Source organism: Thermobia domestica, chromosome 2, assembly GCF_964235325.1.
Source record: "Thermobia domestica chromosome 2, izTheDome1.hap1.1, whole genome shotgun sequence".
In the NCBI taxonomy this organism is placed as follows: domain Eukaryota; kingdom Metazoa; phylum Arthropoda; class Insecta; order Zygentoma; family Lepismatidae; genus Thermobia; species Thermobia domestica.
In genome coordinates this window covers 332,757,048-332,779,096 of record NC_137455.1, presented here as the reverse complement: position 1 = coordinate 332,779,096, position 22,049 = coordinate 332,757,048, and the positions used below count along the sequence as shown (strand labels likewise).

The 22,049-nt window shown below is 33.0% G+C and overlaps 1 protein-coding gene across 3 annotated transcripts in view; it reads right to left on the bottom strand.

Moving 5' to 3' along the window:
• LOC145678709 (uncharacterized) overlaps nt 1–22,049 on the bottom strand; it is a 101,735-nt gene that overhangs the window by 19,697 nt on the left and 59,989 nt on the right. For all 3 annotated transcript variants that reach the window (XM_081749137.1, XM_081749136.1, XM_081749138.1), the window contains exons 3-5: nt 11,366–11,491; nt 9,016–9,205; nt 7,205–7,278 (exon numbers count right to left, since the gene is read on the bottom strand). In XM_081749137.1, the coding sequence (XP_081605263.1) occupies nt 7,205–7,278; nt 9,016–9,205; nt 11,366–11,491 (390 nt within the window). The remainder of the gene's footprint in view (nt 1–7,204; nt 7,279–9,015; nt 9,206–11,365; nt 11,492–22,049) is intronic.

Genomic DNA, 22,049 nt, shown 5'->3' with positions numbered 1-22,049 from the left:
CCAAATACATCTTTTTACGCCCTCTTCCTTTGAATAATTCATAATGAACTTCTGCACGTGAATGAGAAATTCATTATTCTCTGAACCGATCCTCTTCCCCAAATTACAAAATTGTGTGTCTTTCAATCAAAGCATCTAATTAGTGAACATTTTCATCTCTGTTTTCTTATAAAGTGAATTTTGAGAAAGTGGTTATGAAAAACCATGACGACTACATCATACCAAAAATAATAATTTTATTTCATAGGTTTAAAAGTAAGATGCTGTAACAAAATATCTACAAGTTTTAAGAGGAAACTGATAATAAGGATGTGTTCGTTGAAATTTGATATTTAAAGTTCTAGACAACATTGTTTTCCTAAAACAATTATTTCCGTATAAATTTATAAGAAAATAGCGATAAATTATAATTATCTTATCTTCAGATAATTATCTTCAGACATCTTGTAGTAAATTCTGAACAAATTCAAAATTCTTTTTAATATTGAGCGTATTTTACGATACAGATTCCAGGTTATATTTATGAAAATTTTAGCGTGAACATAAAAGGCACTCTTGTGTAGTATATCAATATATTCCATAATTTGAGGAATTCAGTGGTTGCAACAAACACATTCCAACATGAGTATGTAAAAATTTTAAAAAAGAAGAAGAAGAAGAAGTTATTTCATTATAATAACCAAAACACTCTGAAAGAAGTAAATATAGACAATTAGCTTTCGAAAGATTGAACGAATCGTCCTCAGAGTGGAGAAGAAAGTGAGGAAAAGAAGTTATAGAGACGAAAATTGCATGTGACTTTGTTAATAATTTTATAAATTATAGTATATGATCTTCCTTTACACCCACACACACACACACATATATATATATACGTGTGTGTGTGTGTTTATATAAATAATGTTTCAAGTTAGTTGTGAAACAAACAATCAAGGATTTTGTCATTGTTAGAGTGAAGGTATCAAAGTACAAAGGTGTACTTATTTTTCTATTTTTTTCTTTTTTTAATATATTGTCACCTATTTCTTTGAAGTAACTTCGATGCAGAGACTAGGTAGATTATATTGGAGGAATATTGATTGGCAATTTAAGTGAACACCTGTATAATGAAGCCATAATTAATTAGTTGTAGCCTTAATAATAACTCTTAGGGTACAGATTCAACTCTGCTCTCCAATTTCTAATTTTCCGTATTCTTTTGAAAGACTTGGAAAGAACTGGCTTATCTGCTCTTTTCTGTTGATTTAGTGGCCCACCTAGGTAAGTGACTCAGAGAACCTGCTTCTGTGCAGAACACTCAGACAAGTAATCTTTAAAAGTGTAATGTTTGGATATTTATAATAATAATTTTGCACTTTAATGCACTTTAATTTCAGTAAACTAAGAACATTTAGGTAACATATACATCTCAATTCTAGAGTTAAAACGTTCTAGAATAATATAAGTTACATTAAATAGTGTAATTTTATATGGAATTCACAAAATAGAAATATTAAGATTAAGAAGCAAAAATATCTAAATTATTTATAGTTTTGTTAGAATTTTATGTTATGCACTGTGTTATGAACTGGTCCAACTCCTTTCATAATTAAACATAAGTTAATATTGCAGTTTGCTTTATTTCGAGTGTGTAAGAGTATTCTTAGTGTTTCATTGGAAGAAACTGATATCTATTAAACGTCACAAAATCTTATGTACGAACAGTAAACGATTTAAGACAGCAAGGTTCGTCTTAATGTCTAAATTTTTTATTATTCTAGAAAATTTCCCCGATTTTTTGGATTTACTTTCTCAATAATGCATTCCTTATATTTGTATTTAATATGATTTACTTGCACATCTAGTTTAACGACTAGTTGACTTACTAAGCTTATGCTACGTAAGCATATCATATGAGAAAATATAATTAATATCAAGTCTATTACACGTTTGTCTATTTGCAGTTTTGTTGATAGAGAAGGACCAGTATTTTTCGTTTGAGCGTCATTGTAAACAAAATATTAAATTCATTTATTTTATTAAATTATTTAAGCTTATTTCATTTTAAAACTTTGCAGATCGATTAATCTCGGGAAAGTATAAGGCTTTTGCGTTTTATGAATATACATACCAGTGACTCGAAGAAATTGAGCCCAATCTCATGAGGTTTACGCCAGGGCATTCCTCCTGGACCCGGTCGCCCCCAGGGGGATGGTTCATGCAACTGCTCTCGGTCAATCAACATGTAGTAGAATACAAACACTTATGACAATTATATAGAGAAGTGAGGTGATAATAGTGGAACATTTTCAGACTTGGTACTTTTGATTAAAAGAAAGAAATCAATTGTAGTAAAAAATCATGCAAAAGGGGTTAGGTGATATAGTAAGTTTACAGGGTGTTTTCAATCTTTTATACGTTCTTCTCTAAGTGACCATTAGTATGCAAAACGTAAAAGTGCCTAATATAATTTCCTAACATCTTAAGCATCACAATTTTCAATCTGAATTCGTCTCTATGAAAAAAAGTCAAATATTGATGTGTTTTCTAAAATAGATCAGCTCTCCGTACTTAGCTTCTTTTTAAAGCTTATCGTCCTTCGGTTATGCTCCAAGGCTAAAGGAGAAAAACGATGCTGCGGGCTAATGAACTAAATGGTGGAATGAAGAAAGCAGCAAGAAATGGAATAATCTCGAGAGAACATGCGCATATGGTATTTGTTTATCATGAAACACATTTAACAAAGAGTTGGGATTTAACCACGGACCCACATAGCAGAGGTGAGCTATCTGATATAACTGAGCACCGCGCCTTCCTTCCTTACCTTCGTTCCAGATGAATCCAACTTTAATTTTATTTTCTCCGTTTAAGACTGTTTTAATAATATTTACGAGAGTGATTCCTATCATTCGTAAATATTAGAAAACATTAATAATTTCCTTCCGAAATTGCTTTGTAATTCTTCACAGTTCTTTGTGTTAGCAATTAATTTCAAAGTCAATAGCCAACTTACAGTGTTTTTTTTTTTTTTAAAAAAAAACACAACCTCCAGTCAGAAATATCTTTTAATTAACTAGATAAAAGTAGCAAAACGAAACAAAAAACGTGATATTTAGGATTAAGAAATGTCAAGTATATGAATTATTCTAATATGTGAAGGTAGGCAAATCAAATTTCTTATGTTTTTCCACGATACGACAAACTGATACGATGAAAGGTATTTTTCTTTAATCATGTTGTACTAATTAAATTAATTCTTTACGATCATATTTTCCGTTGTATGTCTAGTAATTTATCTCTAATATAGATAAATGTAAATTTATTTAATTAATAAATATACTCATTCTATTAGTGCAACGCAATATGAATCTACACACATTAACAATACTGGACAACAATAGACATTAGTGCAGTATGTTATCTACTCTAATAGTGCAATATATTGGTGTAAATTAGTATAGTGATGTGGTATACATACACTACATTGCAAGTTAGTGGAAACTATCAATTATTACGTAATCTCAATTATATTTAGTAAACGATGTCTATATGAGAAGAATATGGAGTCACTATTTTATTGATTCTTAATGTTTCAAATGAAGTGTTAAATGAAGTATTTATTGTTTGAGAGCTATAACTGGGAAACAATTAAAAATCAAAAGAATATAAATAAAAATTGACTTCACTACTTTAATAAAACATCCAATTGATTGAGATAGATAAAAAATGATACGAAATATACATATGTTCTATCATTTGTAAAAACTGTGTTATTCAATTGTTACTGCAGATAAATACATTAATATAACACAACATCTTTGTAGAAATAAATACGTAATAATTTATATTGTCCTTGATTTCTCATTCACACATCTTCAACGAACTTAAAAAGTTCGTTACTGAATTGTGTGTGTGTGTTATTTGCGAAGTTTTCAATTTTGAGTCCTCCATTCGATACAGCATCAAAAACTATCTTAAAGCAGTGATGGAATTTATCGCGTCATTCTTACCGTTCCCGAGATATTGGCCAAAAAAAGTTTCAATTTCGGGAGATTTAAGTCACAGAGTCACGAGAGATGATTTTGCGAATTTTTCAGTTTTGAGCCTTTATTTTGAGCATATGTCTCCGTAAAACAACATATCGTAGAACGTTTTAACACAACTTTAAGCAAAACATGTGGGAAATAATTTAGTACTCAAGGAAATTATAAATAGATAGATAGATTACAAGAATTGTTTAATGAGGACAATAATAAAGTACATAGAACAAGTAATATAAAGCCTGTAGAAGTTAATAAGAAAAACTACCTTTTTTAAAAAAAATCGTTCTGGTAATGCTCTTGCAGCATTCTCAACTGGTTAATTAATGTTTTATTAATAAAAAATATTAAAATCCGAATGATGAATGAAGCACCATAAAAATTATTACATGAAATATTTTGCTACTTATTCAATGCAATATAATAGTGAACAAAATTTTATTATCTGTATAGAAGAATGAAACTGAGGACTTCAAAAAAAGAACAAAATTTACAAAAAGCACTAATGGGTAAAACAGAATACATTTGAGCAGAATGCCCAAACAAAATAATGTTTTAAAGTAGGACATTTGGAATTTCGTGGTACTTATTTAGTACTTTAACGTGTCAAAATTTTTCTAAGAATTTTTGTACAAGCAAAAACATACGACATACATACATACGACGTACAGCAAAAGCAGTAACATACATAAAATATCTCATTTCTGGATCTAAAAATTTTAGAACTTAAGAAGAGACATTCACCAGTATTATTTAATGTTGATTCACAAAATGCAAATGAAGAAGGAAAATTGATAGGAAAGAGGATAAAGTGAATAAATAAAAGTTAATGAAAGCAAATCATCATTCTATATCTACAGCAGAACTTTTTCGGACATTTTCGTCATCTTTTTTTATTTAATCTGAACATGATGTACTATTGTAGATATGTAGTAAAATAACTTTTGTGTGTGTGTGTGTGTGTGTGTGTGTGTCCAGGCCTTGACTCTTATTATAAGTCGAAGATTACAGGAATATTAAAGTAATGTTAAAAGCATTAGGCAATAAGACCTTTATTTTTAATATGTCAAATTAATATTTCTAAATGAAAATGTTTTTAAAAAATGATACTATAAATTTAACAAGAATTCACGATAAAGTTTCTATTAAAAAAAAAAAAACTTGAAAATCACAATTACATATTGAATTTTTAAGATTCTTAAAGGAATCGAACTTACGCAGCACAATCATTAGATTGCTAACAATTGTAAGTAAACTAATAAATAATACATAGTTTGTAAGTTGAACCAAATTTACTGAACACACTCTCAATCTATTGATGTAACGTAGGTAGACGAATATCTTTCATAACCACTTTATTAGTTCTTGTGAATTTAGTGTAATTATGTAAATTTCATACCTATTTGTACACAAATTCATTACACTCATTACATTTGATTTATTGAACGTCTATATTAAATTTGCAATATTTGACTTTGAAGGCTGCAAAATGGAATTCGTTCCCTAATTGTAGAAAACCGCATAGATAAAACTCTTTTTTTAAAAAAAGAAAAAAATTAAAGCACAGTTCGAATTAAAGTAGGTGTTGTTTTCATACGTGGTCAAAAAAACTATCAACATTGCGTTGAACTGGAACTGGAACTATAACTATTCGTAAGGCTTCTGCACTATTGCGAGCTTTAATAATACTGTAACTTTTTTGTATTTTTGGCAATGCTTAAAGGAAACAGTAGCGGCATTTTTCTGCCAAATTCATGCAACTACTGTAATAATAATTATTAACCCCCATGATACTAGTCTTACTATGCCTAACTGAGAATGGACCTTTTATGACAGAAAGAAAAATCTAAGTTGCTCGAAGTAATAAGTAATCTGTACTCAAGAAATCTATAGAGGTGAAAGAACAAGACACTCGTATTTCCTGCTGCACCTTTTATTTGAATTTGAAATATTGATTTTTGAATAAAAAACTACAAGTTAATTTTATATGTTAATAAATAAATATGTTAATTCTTCATATTTTAATGTAAATCGAAATAAAGAACTTACGAAAACAATTGAGTTTCACAAAGTTTAAGTATACAAATAATCTTTAGTTTTCTTTAATGCAAGGAGGGCCTAACTATTCTTCTAACTTACACGTTCATATGCTAATATATTTTTATTTGTTTAGCGGAGTACTTCGGATATAGAACTGCCAAAAAAGATGTACATTATTGTATAGTGTGAGGTTATATGAACATAAATGTTAATGAATTACAGAATATTTGTGAATACTGATGGAGGATGTTGTTATTTAAAAGTGGTAAGTTACCACGGTGTACGAGGAGACATTTGACTTGAACATTTTTTACTTTACTTTTCTTTTTTCTTTCGTTCTTTCTTTTTCTTTCTTCCTCTCTATCTGTCTCTCTGTCTCTCTCTCTCCCTTTCTCATATACCGTAAGATTTTCTGTGTCAGACTTTATATTGATTTCTCTTCCAATGCTTCAAATTTGGCATATTACCATGTTAGTAAATATTGCATTACACAAACAAGCAAACGAAGGTATTGCAATTATACAAGAGCAATTTTTGATTTTTATTGTTTCGTGTCGTTTACGTAGTTCTAATGTCCTATAATTTTTATTTTTGTTTTAATATCTTTAGTTCTTTTAATTTGTGCGCATTAATTTTAATTAGCATATAGAATTCTTGTATGGATACAATGTAAATGAACCCTAGGTTACTAAGAAGTGTGAATTATTTGGATACATGTTTGAATATAAGTTAACTCTAATAAAAATAAATATTACAAGTATTTTTTTTTTTTAATATATACTTTAAATATCGTTTGTGTATCCGAGGAAAATTTTGTAGATATGTGTTATACAAAATCTTCCAAAAGGAAACTGTATCAAATACGCGTAGGGTAATTTTTCTGTGATTACAAATTTGTCCAAGATAAAGCAAGATATTGAAAAAAATTAAATACCCTAAATGTAAATTGTTTTTACTATTTTTCTGATTTTTTTTAAAAAGTAAAAGTATTACCTTTTACTTTTTTTTTTTTACCTAAAATCGAATGTAGAAGTATTTTGCATAAAATTGCAGTTTAAAATTTTAAGCGAAGTTTAACCGTAAAAAATTAACATATCATACACTAATATAAAGGGAAAGATAGCCAATTTGTATTATATGCTTACCAACTTATGTTCCAATTCCCTTTCTCTTTGGTATTCTCGTTGCTGTGCTTTACGTTTCTCAGCAATCATTTTCTCTGAACAAGCATTAGAAAAAGACATTAAAATGCATCAACTAGTACAACACATTGTATTTTACATATTAAAATATATATGCTACATAACATAACTATAGTAACAATGACAACAAGGAGTGAAAGTGAAGTATATTTTAATAAAATTGTGTTAATATACAATTTTCACTGGTTTAAGTTTTTTTTTTTTTTTTTTTCTATTTCTGAGTTTTCTTCAAATTTATATCTTTCAACAGCGCATAATTTAATATCTCTTTGATGTGATTATTTGACACCAATGTACCAAATGAGTTTTCTAGATTTAATTTAATCGTTAATAAGTGTTGATCTTGCTTAAAAGTACATACTGTTATACAGGGTAAAAGTGAGGGGGAAGCCATTGCCCCACTTCCAGAAAATACGTATGGCGTTCCTCCACTTCCTAAAAAATTACAATAGACAAAGAAAAGTGATTCTAAATCCTACATTGTGAGAACTATTGTACTACATAAAATAGTTTATTAATAGTTTATTATGATTTTAGCTGTTTTTCTTTTAAACTTTATCATTTATCTTCAATGGCGGTAGTCATTATACAAGTACAGAATGGTGCAGGAAAATTAGTAATAATGAAGCATTGAAGTTATGCGGAACGTGTGTTCGTGGTGAAAGCGTTTGATAAGAATGGTGGCATTCTATGGCCTCCGAGATACCCTGAATTCAGTGTGTGTGATTTCTGTTTGTTGCGAATCTACGGGGACATCTCCGAAGCAAAGAGTATAGTACACGTCCTGCAAACATCGTTGAACTGAAATTAAGGTTAAAGAAGGACTCACTGGCGTTCCTCAAGACGTCATACACTGAGGATTCCAGCAAATTTCAAAAACATACTCGTATTATAATGTGTTCGTCAAGATGGGGCACATGTTTCCGATGTCATATTCAAAAAGAAAAGTGACATGTAAGTGCCATAGCCAATGTCATTGTTAATGACATTCTCTCTAATCCATCTGAATCATTAAATGTATTATTTCCTGTGTTGATTAATATATTTTACGTCAATTAGAATTTTCTTGTTTTGTTGCGTCACCTTGTACAATATTTTCCTCATGTTCCTTAAGCCTTTCTTTTTTATTATTGACAGTCCATCCATTCATATGAAAAAATGTTTTCAAGCATTGTATGAATACATCATCTTGTAGTTTTTCATATACTGTTTATTGTGATGAATAGATACTAAACGTTCTAGAATATACAGTTCTGTCATTATATCTCGTTGTCTTAAAAGATTTTTATAGTGTTAATTCGAGTTCTGGAGAGTTATTATTCTACTGAGTAACTTCTTGTGCAAAGAAAAATTTCGATGCTTATGAAAAGGTTTCCTAGAAAAGAATATCGTAAAGCGGATTCAACGTTTGCGAAAAACACTAATTTTGTTATTTTAATGTACACTTTTGATACCTAGAATGTAAAACACATTGAAAATATATTATCGCATAGCTTATTTATGTACTGTTCAAGTTAAAGATTTTCACCTAAATTAATTCCCAGAAAATTTGCAATATGTATTCTTTCTAGAAATCCCTTAATTCATAATTTAAAGTCTATTGTTCTCTTTGTTGTACTGTACGAAAATCACAAGTATGGCTTCAGTGCCTCTGAAATAGTGGTTAGTAAATGCAAATTGTCTCAAATAAAAAGAAATCTATTGACTGTAAAGAAAATGTATAATTAATAAAGTATGTAAACATACAAACATACCCAATTCTAGTCTATAAGCAAATTTCTCCTGATCTCCTATCCTATAACGAAATTTATTTTCCACGCTCTTTTTGACTGCTCCTTGTTGCTGGAACCTGATAGTTGGATCAGCGTGCATAAGCGCTTTCACTCGTCCAGAAGATGTTCTTACTGGAGCTCCATATCCAGGACGTCCCATAGCTAGTACACTCTGGAAAATGAAGAAGCTACTGTTATACTTCTTTGATAAATCATAAATAACATTTAACTGATTAAATCGTTGTGCGAGTGGATAGTTCTAAATCCGTTTAAGATATATATATATACTACAAATTTTAAAAGTTCAAAGATCATTTGTATTTTCATAATTTACATTATACGGTACATTGGAGTGGAGCGAAAAAAGTCATTGAATTTCAAAATGCATGACAATCAATGTTTGTCAAATTGGTTTTGAAAAATGTGTAAAAATTATGGGCGATAAATCAATCATCTTCGGGTGGCGCACTCTCAATAAAACTTGTCTTTATTAAAATATATAGAGGGTGGACCATTTATCTTGAAACGGCCATGTAACTTTTAAACTATTCGACAAAAATTAACTATAATGTAATTTTATAACAAGCAAATATCAACAGAGAGACATTGTTTAACAGATTCCAAAATACCATTCAATTAACAGTGTTATTCAAAAAGTACTACTCTGGAATCAAGTTGGTACATTTGTGTGTGATTTGTATGTTTTACATGTCAATTTAATTTAACAAAATCAAAAGTATCACTCTAACAGATAATATGAAGAAAATAATAAAATAACCAATATCTAGAACAGAAAAGTTATCCTTTGCATGAAAAAAATAAATTAATAAATGTTACAAAATGTGGATATCTGCTAACTAATATTACAGAGTAAGATTATAATTATTTACTAAGTATTCAGACAATATTCGAAAATGTGACAAGATTTTTGAGTGAATTTGTTTAAAAACATTTCTTAATACATAAATGACATTTACTACATTGCATTATATCAAGTTTATTTTGATTGAAGTATTGCAAGAATTCTATATAGATTCTATGTGTGTCGATTTTGATGTACTCTTGATAAATGTTTATTACCAAGGTTGATAAATAAGTAAACAAAAATTTTTCTTTTAATCTTAAAAATAAAATATTAATAGAACGCGTTTATTTCATGTAATAGTAACATTGCATTTTTCCTAAAGAAATAATAAACACTTCTGACCAGAGTATATACACTTGTTTATTAAAAACTAAATTTCAGTGTAACGGTTTCGACAACTTAACGTTGTCTTCATTAGACAGCAGTTAGTGTCTGATGAAGACAACGTTAAGTTGTCGAAACCGTTACACTGAAATTTAGTTTTTAATAAACAAGTGTATATACTCTGGTCAGAAGTGTTTATTATTTCTTTAGTGAGTTCCAGAGTCGTGATGGATAAAGTTGCATGCGTTTTCCGTGAAATTGTGCTATGATGATATTTCTTTTTCTTTAAATGAAATAACTTAATAGTAACAAAATCTTACTACAACATAATTTTGAAGGCATATAGTGTACCTAGGTATTTGTTTTCACTTGTTTCCTATTGATTCTATACTAATGTATGTATATAAATGCCTAAAATAAATTCAATTGATTCAATCCTATTAGCTCCTAAAAGTATTTCTCTCTCTCTCTCTCTCTCTCTCTCTCTCTCTCTCTCTTTTTTTTTTTTTTTTTTTTTTTTAACGGAATAAGCTATGGCATTACTTTATTTTCTTGTATAGACTATGAGAAATAATATCAAACGAATATCCATAGCTTATAACACTTATTAGTATAACTCCTGAAAATTGTTACAGCTAATCTTTTACAAATAAATCTTATTTATAATACAAAAATGTTAATCTGTATGTAATGCTAATTCCTAATATTACACAATCACGCTAATAGATGTCGCCACCTGAGCTATGTGCCTGCCTAATGTCAACAGCTGGCGCTAGCGTGCAGGCAATTTGCAGATTTAAAACTATTGTGACGATTTAGTTGTAATTTAAAAACTGGATTGTTTCTCTTTAATTACTTGAAAATGGCTGATGATTATAACTGAACATAAACACACTTTGCTGCTTATTATTAGAACAAGTAAAGAATTAGAGAATTTAATTAAGTACGATTTTAACTTATACTGTATAGAGGGTCGATGGTTTACGTGTTAGACGCAACTAGTAAATCATAAAACAAAATCTCATGAGCCAAAAAATTAGTACAGTCATTGTGACAGTTTATTATTATACGCTAAAATTGTATGAAATAAGCATCTAACAGTAACTTATATTTGGTGTAAGAAAAAGATAGTTAACAGACAACCTTAGGCTCTGGTGTATCAGTGACATCTAGTTGGGGTTCCAGTAATTTCTTCTTACGGTTTGTACAATTAGGAGCACCACAGCCAGGCTTACCCCAAGGAGAATACGATGCCAACATTTCTCGTGCCTGAAATGGTGAAAAAATAGTCATTGTTAATATACAATTTAATTACGTACTTGAAAGAGAAAATGAAAGGTGAGAAACTACTTTCTTGTTATGACTCAAATAAACTGTTACCAAGCATAAACATAGTTTAACTTTTAAAAAAATGAAATGAAAATTTTGAGTTTTACGTCCCACGATTATGCGGGTAGGCTAAAGGAGACGGTGATGATGAGAAATGAATGAAATGGTGTAATGAAGAAAGTGGGATGAAACGGGAGAACCCGAGGAAACCCAAGCACACGATGTTTGTCCACCACAAAGTTCACTTGGCGGGAGCAGGGTTTGAATCTGGGACCCTATGCGTCAGAGGTAAATGCTCTACCACTGAGCCACTGCGGCCCAGTTTAACTTAAGAGTTTGTATGGATATCGAGGTATAATAGTTCAAGGCAAATTATCAAAATAGCCTATTCTAAAATTATTATTTATTGTAAATCAACTTAAAGTTGAATATTGAGTTTGAAGATAAAATGTCAACAGTGACTAGTACAAAGTCATTGAACTGTTAAGCTAACCTTGGAGATAACAAAAATCGAATACTAAGTTTGTTTTACAGGGGATACAAAATTGCACTGTTTATAATGAAACTAAGCGATTTTTGTGTAAATTATGCGTATGAGTTTTGGTAATTACTATCCATTTCATAAAGATAGGCCCCTGACTTCGCGGTGCTGCCGTGACGTTCATTCAAAATTTATATTGCATTATCGTACCTCCTTGTAATTGCTAGAATGTTGTCTTTTCAATACTTAAAACATAACAATTTTCTTTGTACTGTGGAGTGAGAGAAAAGAAAACAGAAATTAATGAAAAAGTGCGTATTTTATAGTACTTCTTTTGGTAAATCAATGCGTATAAGACTATATCTCGGAAAGGAGATCACGTGAAATAATTTCCTGTTTACAATATGTAGATGCATCCATTAACTGTAAGTTGTGGAAAGTTCAGTTTTCATCACTTGATACTTTTTGTGTAATTAAAATAAATATATGTCGCTCTGATCTCCTTTAGCATGGTAGGTAGAGAAACGTACTAAATACAGTTCGAAAATTTGGAATTTTAGTGTTCCAAATATTTGAAACTTTTAGCGAAAAAGGGTTTAGTTGGTAGAGTATTTATTTATTTATTTTTTAAAGAAAATGTTTATTTCAACATATTCTATGCGTTAAGTGGAGAGCCATGTTGCAGCCCTGCCTTTAAATTCCCCGCGCTTATATGAAGAAACAGCATACAGTAACTGGAAGTGCGGCAACGCTATCGTGCTGAGTTGTCGCGTTCAGAAAGCTTGTAGCGCGGAGCCTCCTTCACAAGAATGTAATAGGAAAAAAAAGTATTTAAGATCTAATAATCTTTCAAACCATCTTAAAAATAATAACAATGCATATACGTATTTCAATGTAATCGAAATAAAACGTTGAAGTAACACATCCAAAAATATATTAATCTCTGTATCTCATTCACTTTCGTCATTTGTTGACTCATCGCTGCTCCTACTATCTTCCTGGACACCTATTAATTTACTTTTAGGTCTTATATCTGGAGAATTACATATAGTGTAGCCAAACCCAAACTATCACTTATAAAACAGATGCTGGCATACACCTAAATCCTGCCCAGGTAATAAAATTAATATGAAAGATTACATTGGTACACATTACACTGTTTTGGCCTCTTAATCTTCATATTAATATATGAAGGCATCAAGAGTTACGAGATAATTGGCTGGAAATATGCACTGCTCTTGAATGGAGAATGTTTCGCTCTTGCATTGAAAACAGTATTAAGTGCCAAGCAAGAATAATAATCTTAATACTGCAAGGAGCTCACGGGGCTTTTGTTTCTTCAATGCTTTGTTGTGACTGAACATCTTGTTTTATTGTGCAGGCTACTTAGAAATAATTACTGTGAGAAGAGGTTAACATTGATTTAATTTCGTTAAAACGCTAATAATATTTTTCATGGAAACAGAAAAATATAACTTCTCATGAGGTCCAAATGTGCTTGAATTTTATCATGTGATATTAGTAAACTTCAATTAACAGAATATACATTAAAAGAAATAAATTTAACGGCTGTAAAAAAATATAAATAAAATTTGAGATTAACATCTCACAATTGTGCGCTTGGCTAAAAGAATTGGATGATAAATCAGAATGAATGATTAAAGAATTATCGATAGAACTAAACTGAATCAACGGAATTACCCAGAAAACACTCGTAAACACGCTGTTGTCCACCAGAAACTCACATGGTTTGTGATCTACCTGCTAACACCCTGAACATAAGCACTCTGATACTAAAATACTTTATTTACATTTTGATCTACAGAAGGTTATAAATTAACGGAAAACCTTAAGAAAATGCAACTTTCCTTATTAATACAGCTGGGAAGACCATTAATCTGCAGAACAGTTCTGATTCGTCATGGGCTGGAGGTATACATCATGAATGGTTTTCAGATAAACATTCAGTATTGTATAGCACTCGGTTCCTTGTGCAGTGTAGCACTCCGTTTCGTTTGTGAGGATGAAGGAGGACATTGCTCTGGAGTCAGAGCTCCAGAACCCCATTAGCTAATGCCGCCACGCACTTTCGGTCCTCCATCTACAACGGCGACAGGGCTGCTCGAATGCGTAAGCACATTCGGATCAGTTTTGATATTTGAGCTTCTGTCACTGGTGCGGCTCTATTTCTTATTCGAACCGAAGCCAGATAAAGTGTGATTCGCCTTTTCTGACCTAGAAGCGGCACTATGACAGTGAACCAAACCTGGTTTGCTGAATTGTTTCTAAAGCCATGTTCGCTTTAAATTTGTTACTTGTTATTCATATGTCTTCACGCATGTTATATATAATTCGTGACATGAAAGTTTGTTCCGTAGAATGTAGCTGTACATTTAAGGATTAAATTTGGATTTGGTGAGTGGATTTTTTTGTTTATAGTTCAGGTAATAGGGGAAAATGTTGAAATAGATTTTGCTAAAAAGATCGGGACAAAATCCACAAATGTATAAAAGTTACATGGATCTTAAATCTGGGAAGTAACTTAGAATATGTTTACTTATAATAGGAAATTTTTAATTGTTATATCCACGAATGCATGCGTTTAGTAACGTTACAGATATAGCGTGGAATTAGCCAATGGGTAAAGGCAGGGTGTTACTGGTCGCGGGATTGGCGGCTCGAACCCACATCGGGAAAGTTTTTTTTAAATATATTTATTTAGTTTTGTACACATATTTCTCAGAGAGAGAGAGAGAGAATTTGCGGGTAATCGCGGACTCAAGATCGCTGGCAGCATAAATCTAATTTCGTCCAGTAGCAATCGATGGTGGTCTGTCATTGTGTCATTTGAGTTCCACCAGCTATCCGCCATCGTCTTGCTAATAGGTAACTGACTATAGATGTTCAATAATTTTGAGCTCTGGGGATTGAGCGAGCCAGCGGAGGTGTTGTAGTTAATTGCGATGTTCATGAAATCAGAGAGTAAACACAGGATTCACGGAATACCAGGAAATTGTGGCTCACAGCGTCATAGAGCCTCTGCCATGTTTCACAATAGGGATGAGATACATTAAAACCTGTCAACTTGGCCACCTCTCTAAGTTGGCCACCTGCTAATCTTGGCCTGGTTCGTCTTGAACCTGCATTTTCCCATAAGGCATTCGTTACTTATTACTCTGTAAGTTAGCCACCTGTCTATCTTGGAAGTTGGCCGCATTGAAGCAATGTTTATCCTATGTTGATAATGATAAATTTACCTGCGTATCTTGGCCACGCGAATAAGTTTTGTTATTTTTCTTAACTGTTTCGTATTCCCGTATGAGAGCCAAATGTTCTGTATTTGTCAATGGAGACAGAGAAGCATAGATTCCCACGATTTGTTCTTGGAGGTCAATGGCCAGAACACTACCCTGGCAAAGGGGTGGTGAAGGAAGATGCGAATAAGAAAAATCACGTACAGGAATTCAGGAAATGGTTGTACGTATTTGTTTACCCAGTCTGTTTTGGTTTAAAAGCATTAGTTTTATCGGCTCCTTTCATCAGTGGGAAGTTTTAGTAATTCCGGAAAATTCTCAAGGTTAAAGTTAACCATCTCAATTGTCATTTATTAGCACCTGACTGCTTGTCAAAAGGTATAGGATGTTTTGAGATATGAATTCCCTTAAAATTTTCTCAAAACATCTTTCGCTCCAAGGGAAACAATTGTAGCTCATTAACAAGAGGTAGTTACTACAAAATTAGAATGTGCATATCTGCAAAAAATAAAAGACATACGTCTAGAATGAACCATCATGAATTAATTTGTTATTAATAACTGATTTGCACTTTTCGAAAGGTATCTACAGAAAATGTTTGTCACTGCCGAAAAACTTATATAAACTGCATATAAATTATTGAATTTATAATTTTCCTAATCTGAATAACTCAGTGTGCTACAATACCAATTTCAATAAACTGCGTACGTGTGTGAATAATTCAGTGTACCAGACTAGTTTTCAGGAAGAAAAATGTACATATATTAAATATACTGTAGTATTTTTTCTAGTACTGTGTATTGTTATGATTACTCTATATACATTACTTAAAAGTAGCTGTCGTGGTATTGCTTATTAAAATTTTACAATCAAGTAATACTAGAAATTTTATTCTAAAAATACACCAATCACACTTATTTTCTGTAAGTTGGCCACCTGTCTAAGTTGGGCACTTTTCAATGGAACCGATGGTGGCCAACAAAGACAGATTTCACTGTACTTCGGAGCATAAGCTTCTTTGGGCGTCCAACTTGGATGAAAAAAAAAAGTGAAAGAAAACTCATCGCACCATATTATTGCTTTTCCAGTCATCGATCCACTTTGCAGATTCTCGGTATTATTTTCGTCTCGCTAAACCTTTGTTGGCGATGATAGGCGGTTCGGAAATTGTTCTGATATTCAGGTTATGCAACTCGCGTCGAACAGTGATTGTCGTAATAGGCTGTCCAGGTGTTGATTAAGTTCCTCAGTCATTTGTACCTTTCTGCACTGTTTTTGGTGACAATCCTCTTCATTGCTTAACGATTCCTGTAACTAAGGCTTCTCTTCCGTCCTCTATTACTCTTCGCCGATTTTGTTTTGCCATGACTTCTGTAAACTATCATCACTTTAGACACTGCTCCTCGTGACTTAGCAACACACTGGTCATCTCAGATATAGTACAACAACTAACCGAACATCAATAATTTAGCCTCCGAAACTCATACAGTGTCTCCCTTTTGCATCACCAGGTCTGCCCCCTTCAATATACATCTCTGTGCTACTCATCTTGACGTACTGTAAACAATCACCTAATACACCAATAATAAGGGCAGACACTGTACAGACATCCTCAGCATTACTACCTCACACATCTTGTGTTTTGCAAACCACACATGTTTCCATTATTTGGATTACCATCTTTACAATTCCACTTCAAGTTGAAACAACAACAACAACAAAAAAAAAAAAAAAAAAAAAATCGAGAGAGTATTTTTAATGCAAATTTATATTATTCTGCAAAGCTGATGTAAATTTTCCTACTGTTTTACTATATAAATTTCTAAACCTAGAATTGTGTTCACAATATATTATCCTTGAATTGTAAGAGTATAAATTTGCGTTTATATGACACTACCTACGTTGCTCCTGTCGGTTCCTGGGTCAAGCGTACCGAGATCACCGAAGTCAAGCAGCCTGAATCTAGTTAGGCTCGGACAGGTGAACGCCGGGATTCTGTAAAGGGTGTTGGCATTTCGAAAATACAAAAGGTTAGGAAGTTACAAAGTCGCGTATTACGTCACTACACTCAGCGATCAAACTCTATGATCAATTCCGATGAATTTTGCTTCCATGGAGGGCTAACAAGTGAACTTGTTAGCCCCTACGAAATTATACGTATTACGTCACCAGGCGTGATGATGAAATGATCTGGGCAAATTCAAATCAATTTTGCTTTCAAGGGGTGCTAACAGGATAAGTTGTTAGCTCCCTAAAAAATTATGAGTATTACATCACTGCGCGTGGCGATCAAATATAATCAAACGACAATCAACCGATCTGGACCAAATCTGATCGATTTTGCTTCCATGGGGGCTACAGATTAACTAGTTAATCCCCTAAAACAAATATGTGTATTTCGTGGCCATCAAACCCTGATTGTTGCCGATCAAACGATATCAAACAACAATGGAACGATCTGGTCCAATTCCGACCAATTTTCCTCCCAGTATGGTGGAGGGCTAATGGGTTAACTTGTTAGCTCCCTACTAATGTGTGTGTATTACGTGGGTATGCATGGCGTTCAAACGATGATTATTGACTACCAAACGACGATCAAGCGATCTGGCCTTATTTTGGTCAATTTTGCTTTCATGGTGGGTTAATGCGTCAAGTTGTTAACCAATCTACTAAATTATTCAAATTCGACACTATATAGCAACCGAACGCTGATTGTTTGCGATGAAACGCGATCAAATGACGAGCAAATGATTTTCCCCAATTCCGATCAATTTTGTTTCCATGTAGGGCTAACAGGCTAACTTGATAGCCCCTTAATAAATTATGCGTATTACTCGACGATCAAACGCTACCAAACGACGATGAAAAAACTGGTCCAATTCCGATCAATTTTGCTTACATGGGGTACCAACAGGTAAACTTAATACCCCCTACAAAATTATGCACATTACGTCACTATGTGTGGTGGTGATCAATCTCTGATTGTTGTCGATCAAGCGCGATGGAACGAACATCAAACAATCTGATTCAATTCCAATCATTTTTGTCTTCGTGGAAGAAAACAGGTTAATTTGTTAACTCCCTTAATAAAATATGCGTACTACGCTAATAGGCGTGGGATCAAACAAGAATTACTGGCGATCAACCGTAATCAAATGACCATCAATCTGGTCGAATTTCGACCAATTTTGCTTTTATAGTTAACTTGTTAGCCCACTACAAAATTATCCTGGCTACAACTAATGCTCATCCATAAAAGTTTCTAGAGATTTTTTGTATCTCGGACACACGGACAAACGCATGTCGATTAAAATTTTGGCCCAATTCCAATTAATCTTACTTCCATGGAAGGCTAACAGGTTAAATTGTTAGCTGTACCTATAAAATTATGCATACTATGTCATTATGTGTGGCGATCAAACGCTGATTGTTGGCCACTAATGGGGTCAAACGACGATCGAACAATCTGGACTAGTTCCGATCAACTTTGCTTTCGTCGGTCTAACAAGTTATCTTGTTTACTACCCTACAAAATTTTGTAATTATATTACGTCACTAAGTGACAATCAAACGATGATGTTGGCGATCAAACGATCTGGCCCAATTTCGATTAATTTTGATTCCATGAGTACTTACAGGTTAAATTTTTAACCCCCTACAAAATTATGCTTATTACATCACTATGCGTGGTGAGCAAACGATTATCGTTGTCGATTAAAGCAACCAAATGAGGATCAAACAATCTGGCTTAATTCCGATCAATTATGATTACATCTGGGGCTAACATGTTAACTTGTTAACTTTCTACAAATTATGCGTATTAGTCACTGAACGTGGCCATCACACACAATCAAACGATCTGGCCCAATTCCAATTAATTTTTCTTCCATAGGGGGTGGGGACTAACAGATTAACTTCTTAGTCCTCTACAAAATCATGGCGTGGCGATGATACGATCTGGTCCTATTTCGATCAATTTTGCTTCCATAGGGGAGGGACTAACAGGTCACCGGTGAGAAGTAGTGAAGTCCAGTCAGGAAACCCAGTAGCAGAGCGGATGCCAATATGCTGACCATTACATAACTCAAAGGTATTAATACCAAAACATCGGCTGATAGGCCTAATCTTGTTTGATACTCACGTACAACAGAGAGAGCTGCAGTGGCTCAGTTGTAGAGCGTTCACCTCTGGTGCTTGGGGTCCCGGGTTCAAACCCTGCTCCCGCCAAGTGAACTTTGTGGTGGACAAACATCGTGTGCGTGGGTTTCCTTGGGGTTCTCCCGTTTCCTCTCACTTTCTTCATTCTATCATTACTCATCATCGTCTCCTTTAGCCTAACCGGCATAACCGTGGGACGTAAAACTCAAAAATTTCATTTCATTTTCCAAATACAACATACAAATTATATATTTTTTTTCTCGTTAGTCTATCGTAGTTTGTTATATAATTTATAAAGTCTAAATATTATAATATGCCCAATCCAGTTTAATTACTAGGTAGAAAACATGTTAAAATTCTAGTGCTAATTGAATATGCAAAACAAATCTTAATGTAGAATTGTATTTTACGTTAGCGCTACAACCATTTCTAGTATGATTTGTCTTCACATCAGCAAAATTACTTACAGGAACTTTACCTGAGTTTGAATCTAAAATTAACAACTTGAGTTTCTAGTGATTATTATCTTCCATACTTACGTGCAAAAAATAATAAAAATCCTTAGTCAAACCACACGAAAGGTAATGATGACACTTCGGACAATTCGCTACAAATTAAAGACATGACTTCCACTGATTCAATTGTTCTCGGCAGTGAAAATAAAAAGGTTTTAACTGAGTCAAATAACATGTGCAATCCCATTTACGTTCTGTTAGTTATACGGAGAGAATGTCTTATCATTCTCTTCCAACAACTCTTCCAAGAATAGAGAAAAGTTCTGAATACACGAACAACGATTTTCCTGATCATCCGTTGTAATTTCGCGTGACAGCCTTGTTCAAGAAGCCAAGATCAGAGTTGTACGAGGACACAAATCCAAATAATAGTATTAGGACCATTGGGGAAGGGGTAGAAGAAAATAGAAATGATTTTTTTATTGTTAATTTAAAAGGAAATGAATGACGACAGGTTGAAGTTTAACTGAAGGCAAATTTTATTACTCAAAAAAATGTATAAAAGAAAGAAAAAAGTTGAATCTGTTGTACATTAAGGAAATGAATTATGGACATTCCATACCCTTAAATAATGATAATCATTCTTCAGTACTTTTTTAAAAATTAAATTCCGTGTCTCCAATTCATATGCGATAAGTACGAAATCCTTTTCGAACAGAATTTTTTATATGTTTCTCAATTAAAACAATTTGTTCCACAAATCAAAATAAACGTATATATTTACTCCGAAAACGTGTAGATTAACACTTTCGATATTACAATTTTTAAAAATGTGTTTCGGAACAATGAAACATTTATATTTGAATGTGAAAAATATCAAAACCAACGTCAATACTTTCTCATAGAACTTCATAGACTGCTGAGAAATTGGCCTTTTTCTATTAAACTAATACCTCTATCATTTTTAATTGGCATGCGGTAAAATAGATAATTCATTTTCTATAATCACCAGATGTTAATATAAAAATAAAGAGTATTTCGAAAAAAGATCGTAAAAATCATTTCAGAGTCATTACGTAACACTGAGTGTTGAAAAAATTTTAAGATATTGCACTGCTCGCCATTAAAAATACAACCCAAAATGGAGATAAGATAGTAGCGACAAAAATAGCCGGCATATTTCTGATAGTACAAGCAGCAAATGATGATAAAATTTGTATCTGTGCGACGTGTGACAACGTGGCGACACCCGAGCAAAACTACTGACGCACAGTATTGGGGCCCATACACGTAAACACATGCCTGAAGAAACAGCCCGACTTGCATGAAAAATGACAAAACCACAGGCAAGTTGATCGTGTATGGCCTCGTTCATTCATGTTGAAAGTTTTCAAAATCTTCTGAAAATATGCTTGATGTTTTTGCCGTTCTGCATGCATGTTTACCGTGTATGGGCTCGTTCATGCAAAGTGGCTGTTTTATATTTAGGTCCGCCAATCACGACAGCGGAAGAAATCACGTGACACTCTCCTCCGTCGCATGCCAAGGTCGTGCAGTTTCAGAAAGAAAAAGCACGCGTTTCCTCGTCCTCCACATTTCTCAAACTACTTTCAGTAACTTGGACAGCATGTTGGTACGTGTGTGGGCAAAAAATTCTTTCAAGATGCATGATGAAAGAAACCTTTCATACATGTTGGTCATGCAAGTGCGTTCGTCTATGGCGCGCTTATCGTATGGGCCCATGATGAGCGGTCAGAACGACTGCAATACAGCGAGGCATCCAGAGGATGAATACTTCGATGTCCTCTTGGGGTATGAGAAGCTGAAGAGTTCGCCGGTCTGAGAGGCGCTGTGCTATTATTGACCAGAGTTGTTCAATCGGTGATTTATCGGGGAAACACGCCGGCTAAAAAAGTAGAGGAATATTGTGTCCTGTCAGGAAGTGTGTAGGACATTACGTGCAACATAAGGACAAGCGTTATGTTGCTGGAATATAGTCTCCGGCAGAACCTACGTTAAAGAGATCACAATGGGGTCCAATACATTTTAATGTACTATTATATTTTTAAATACATGTCAATGTGTAGGAGGCATGAACACACACGGAATTCAATGACACCCCACACCCTAATATCTAGTGCCAGACCGAC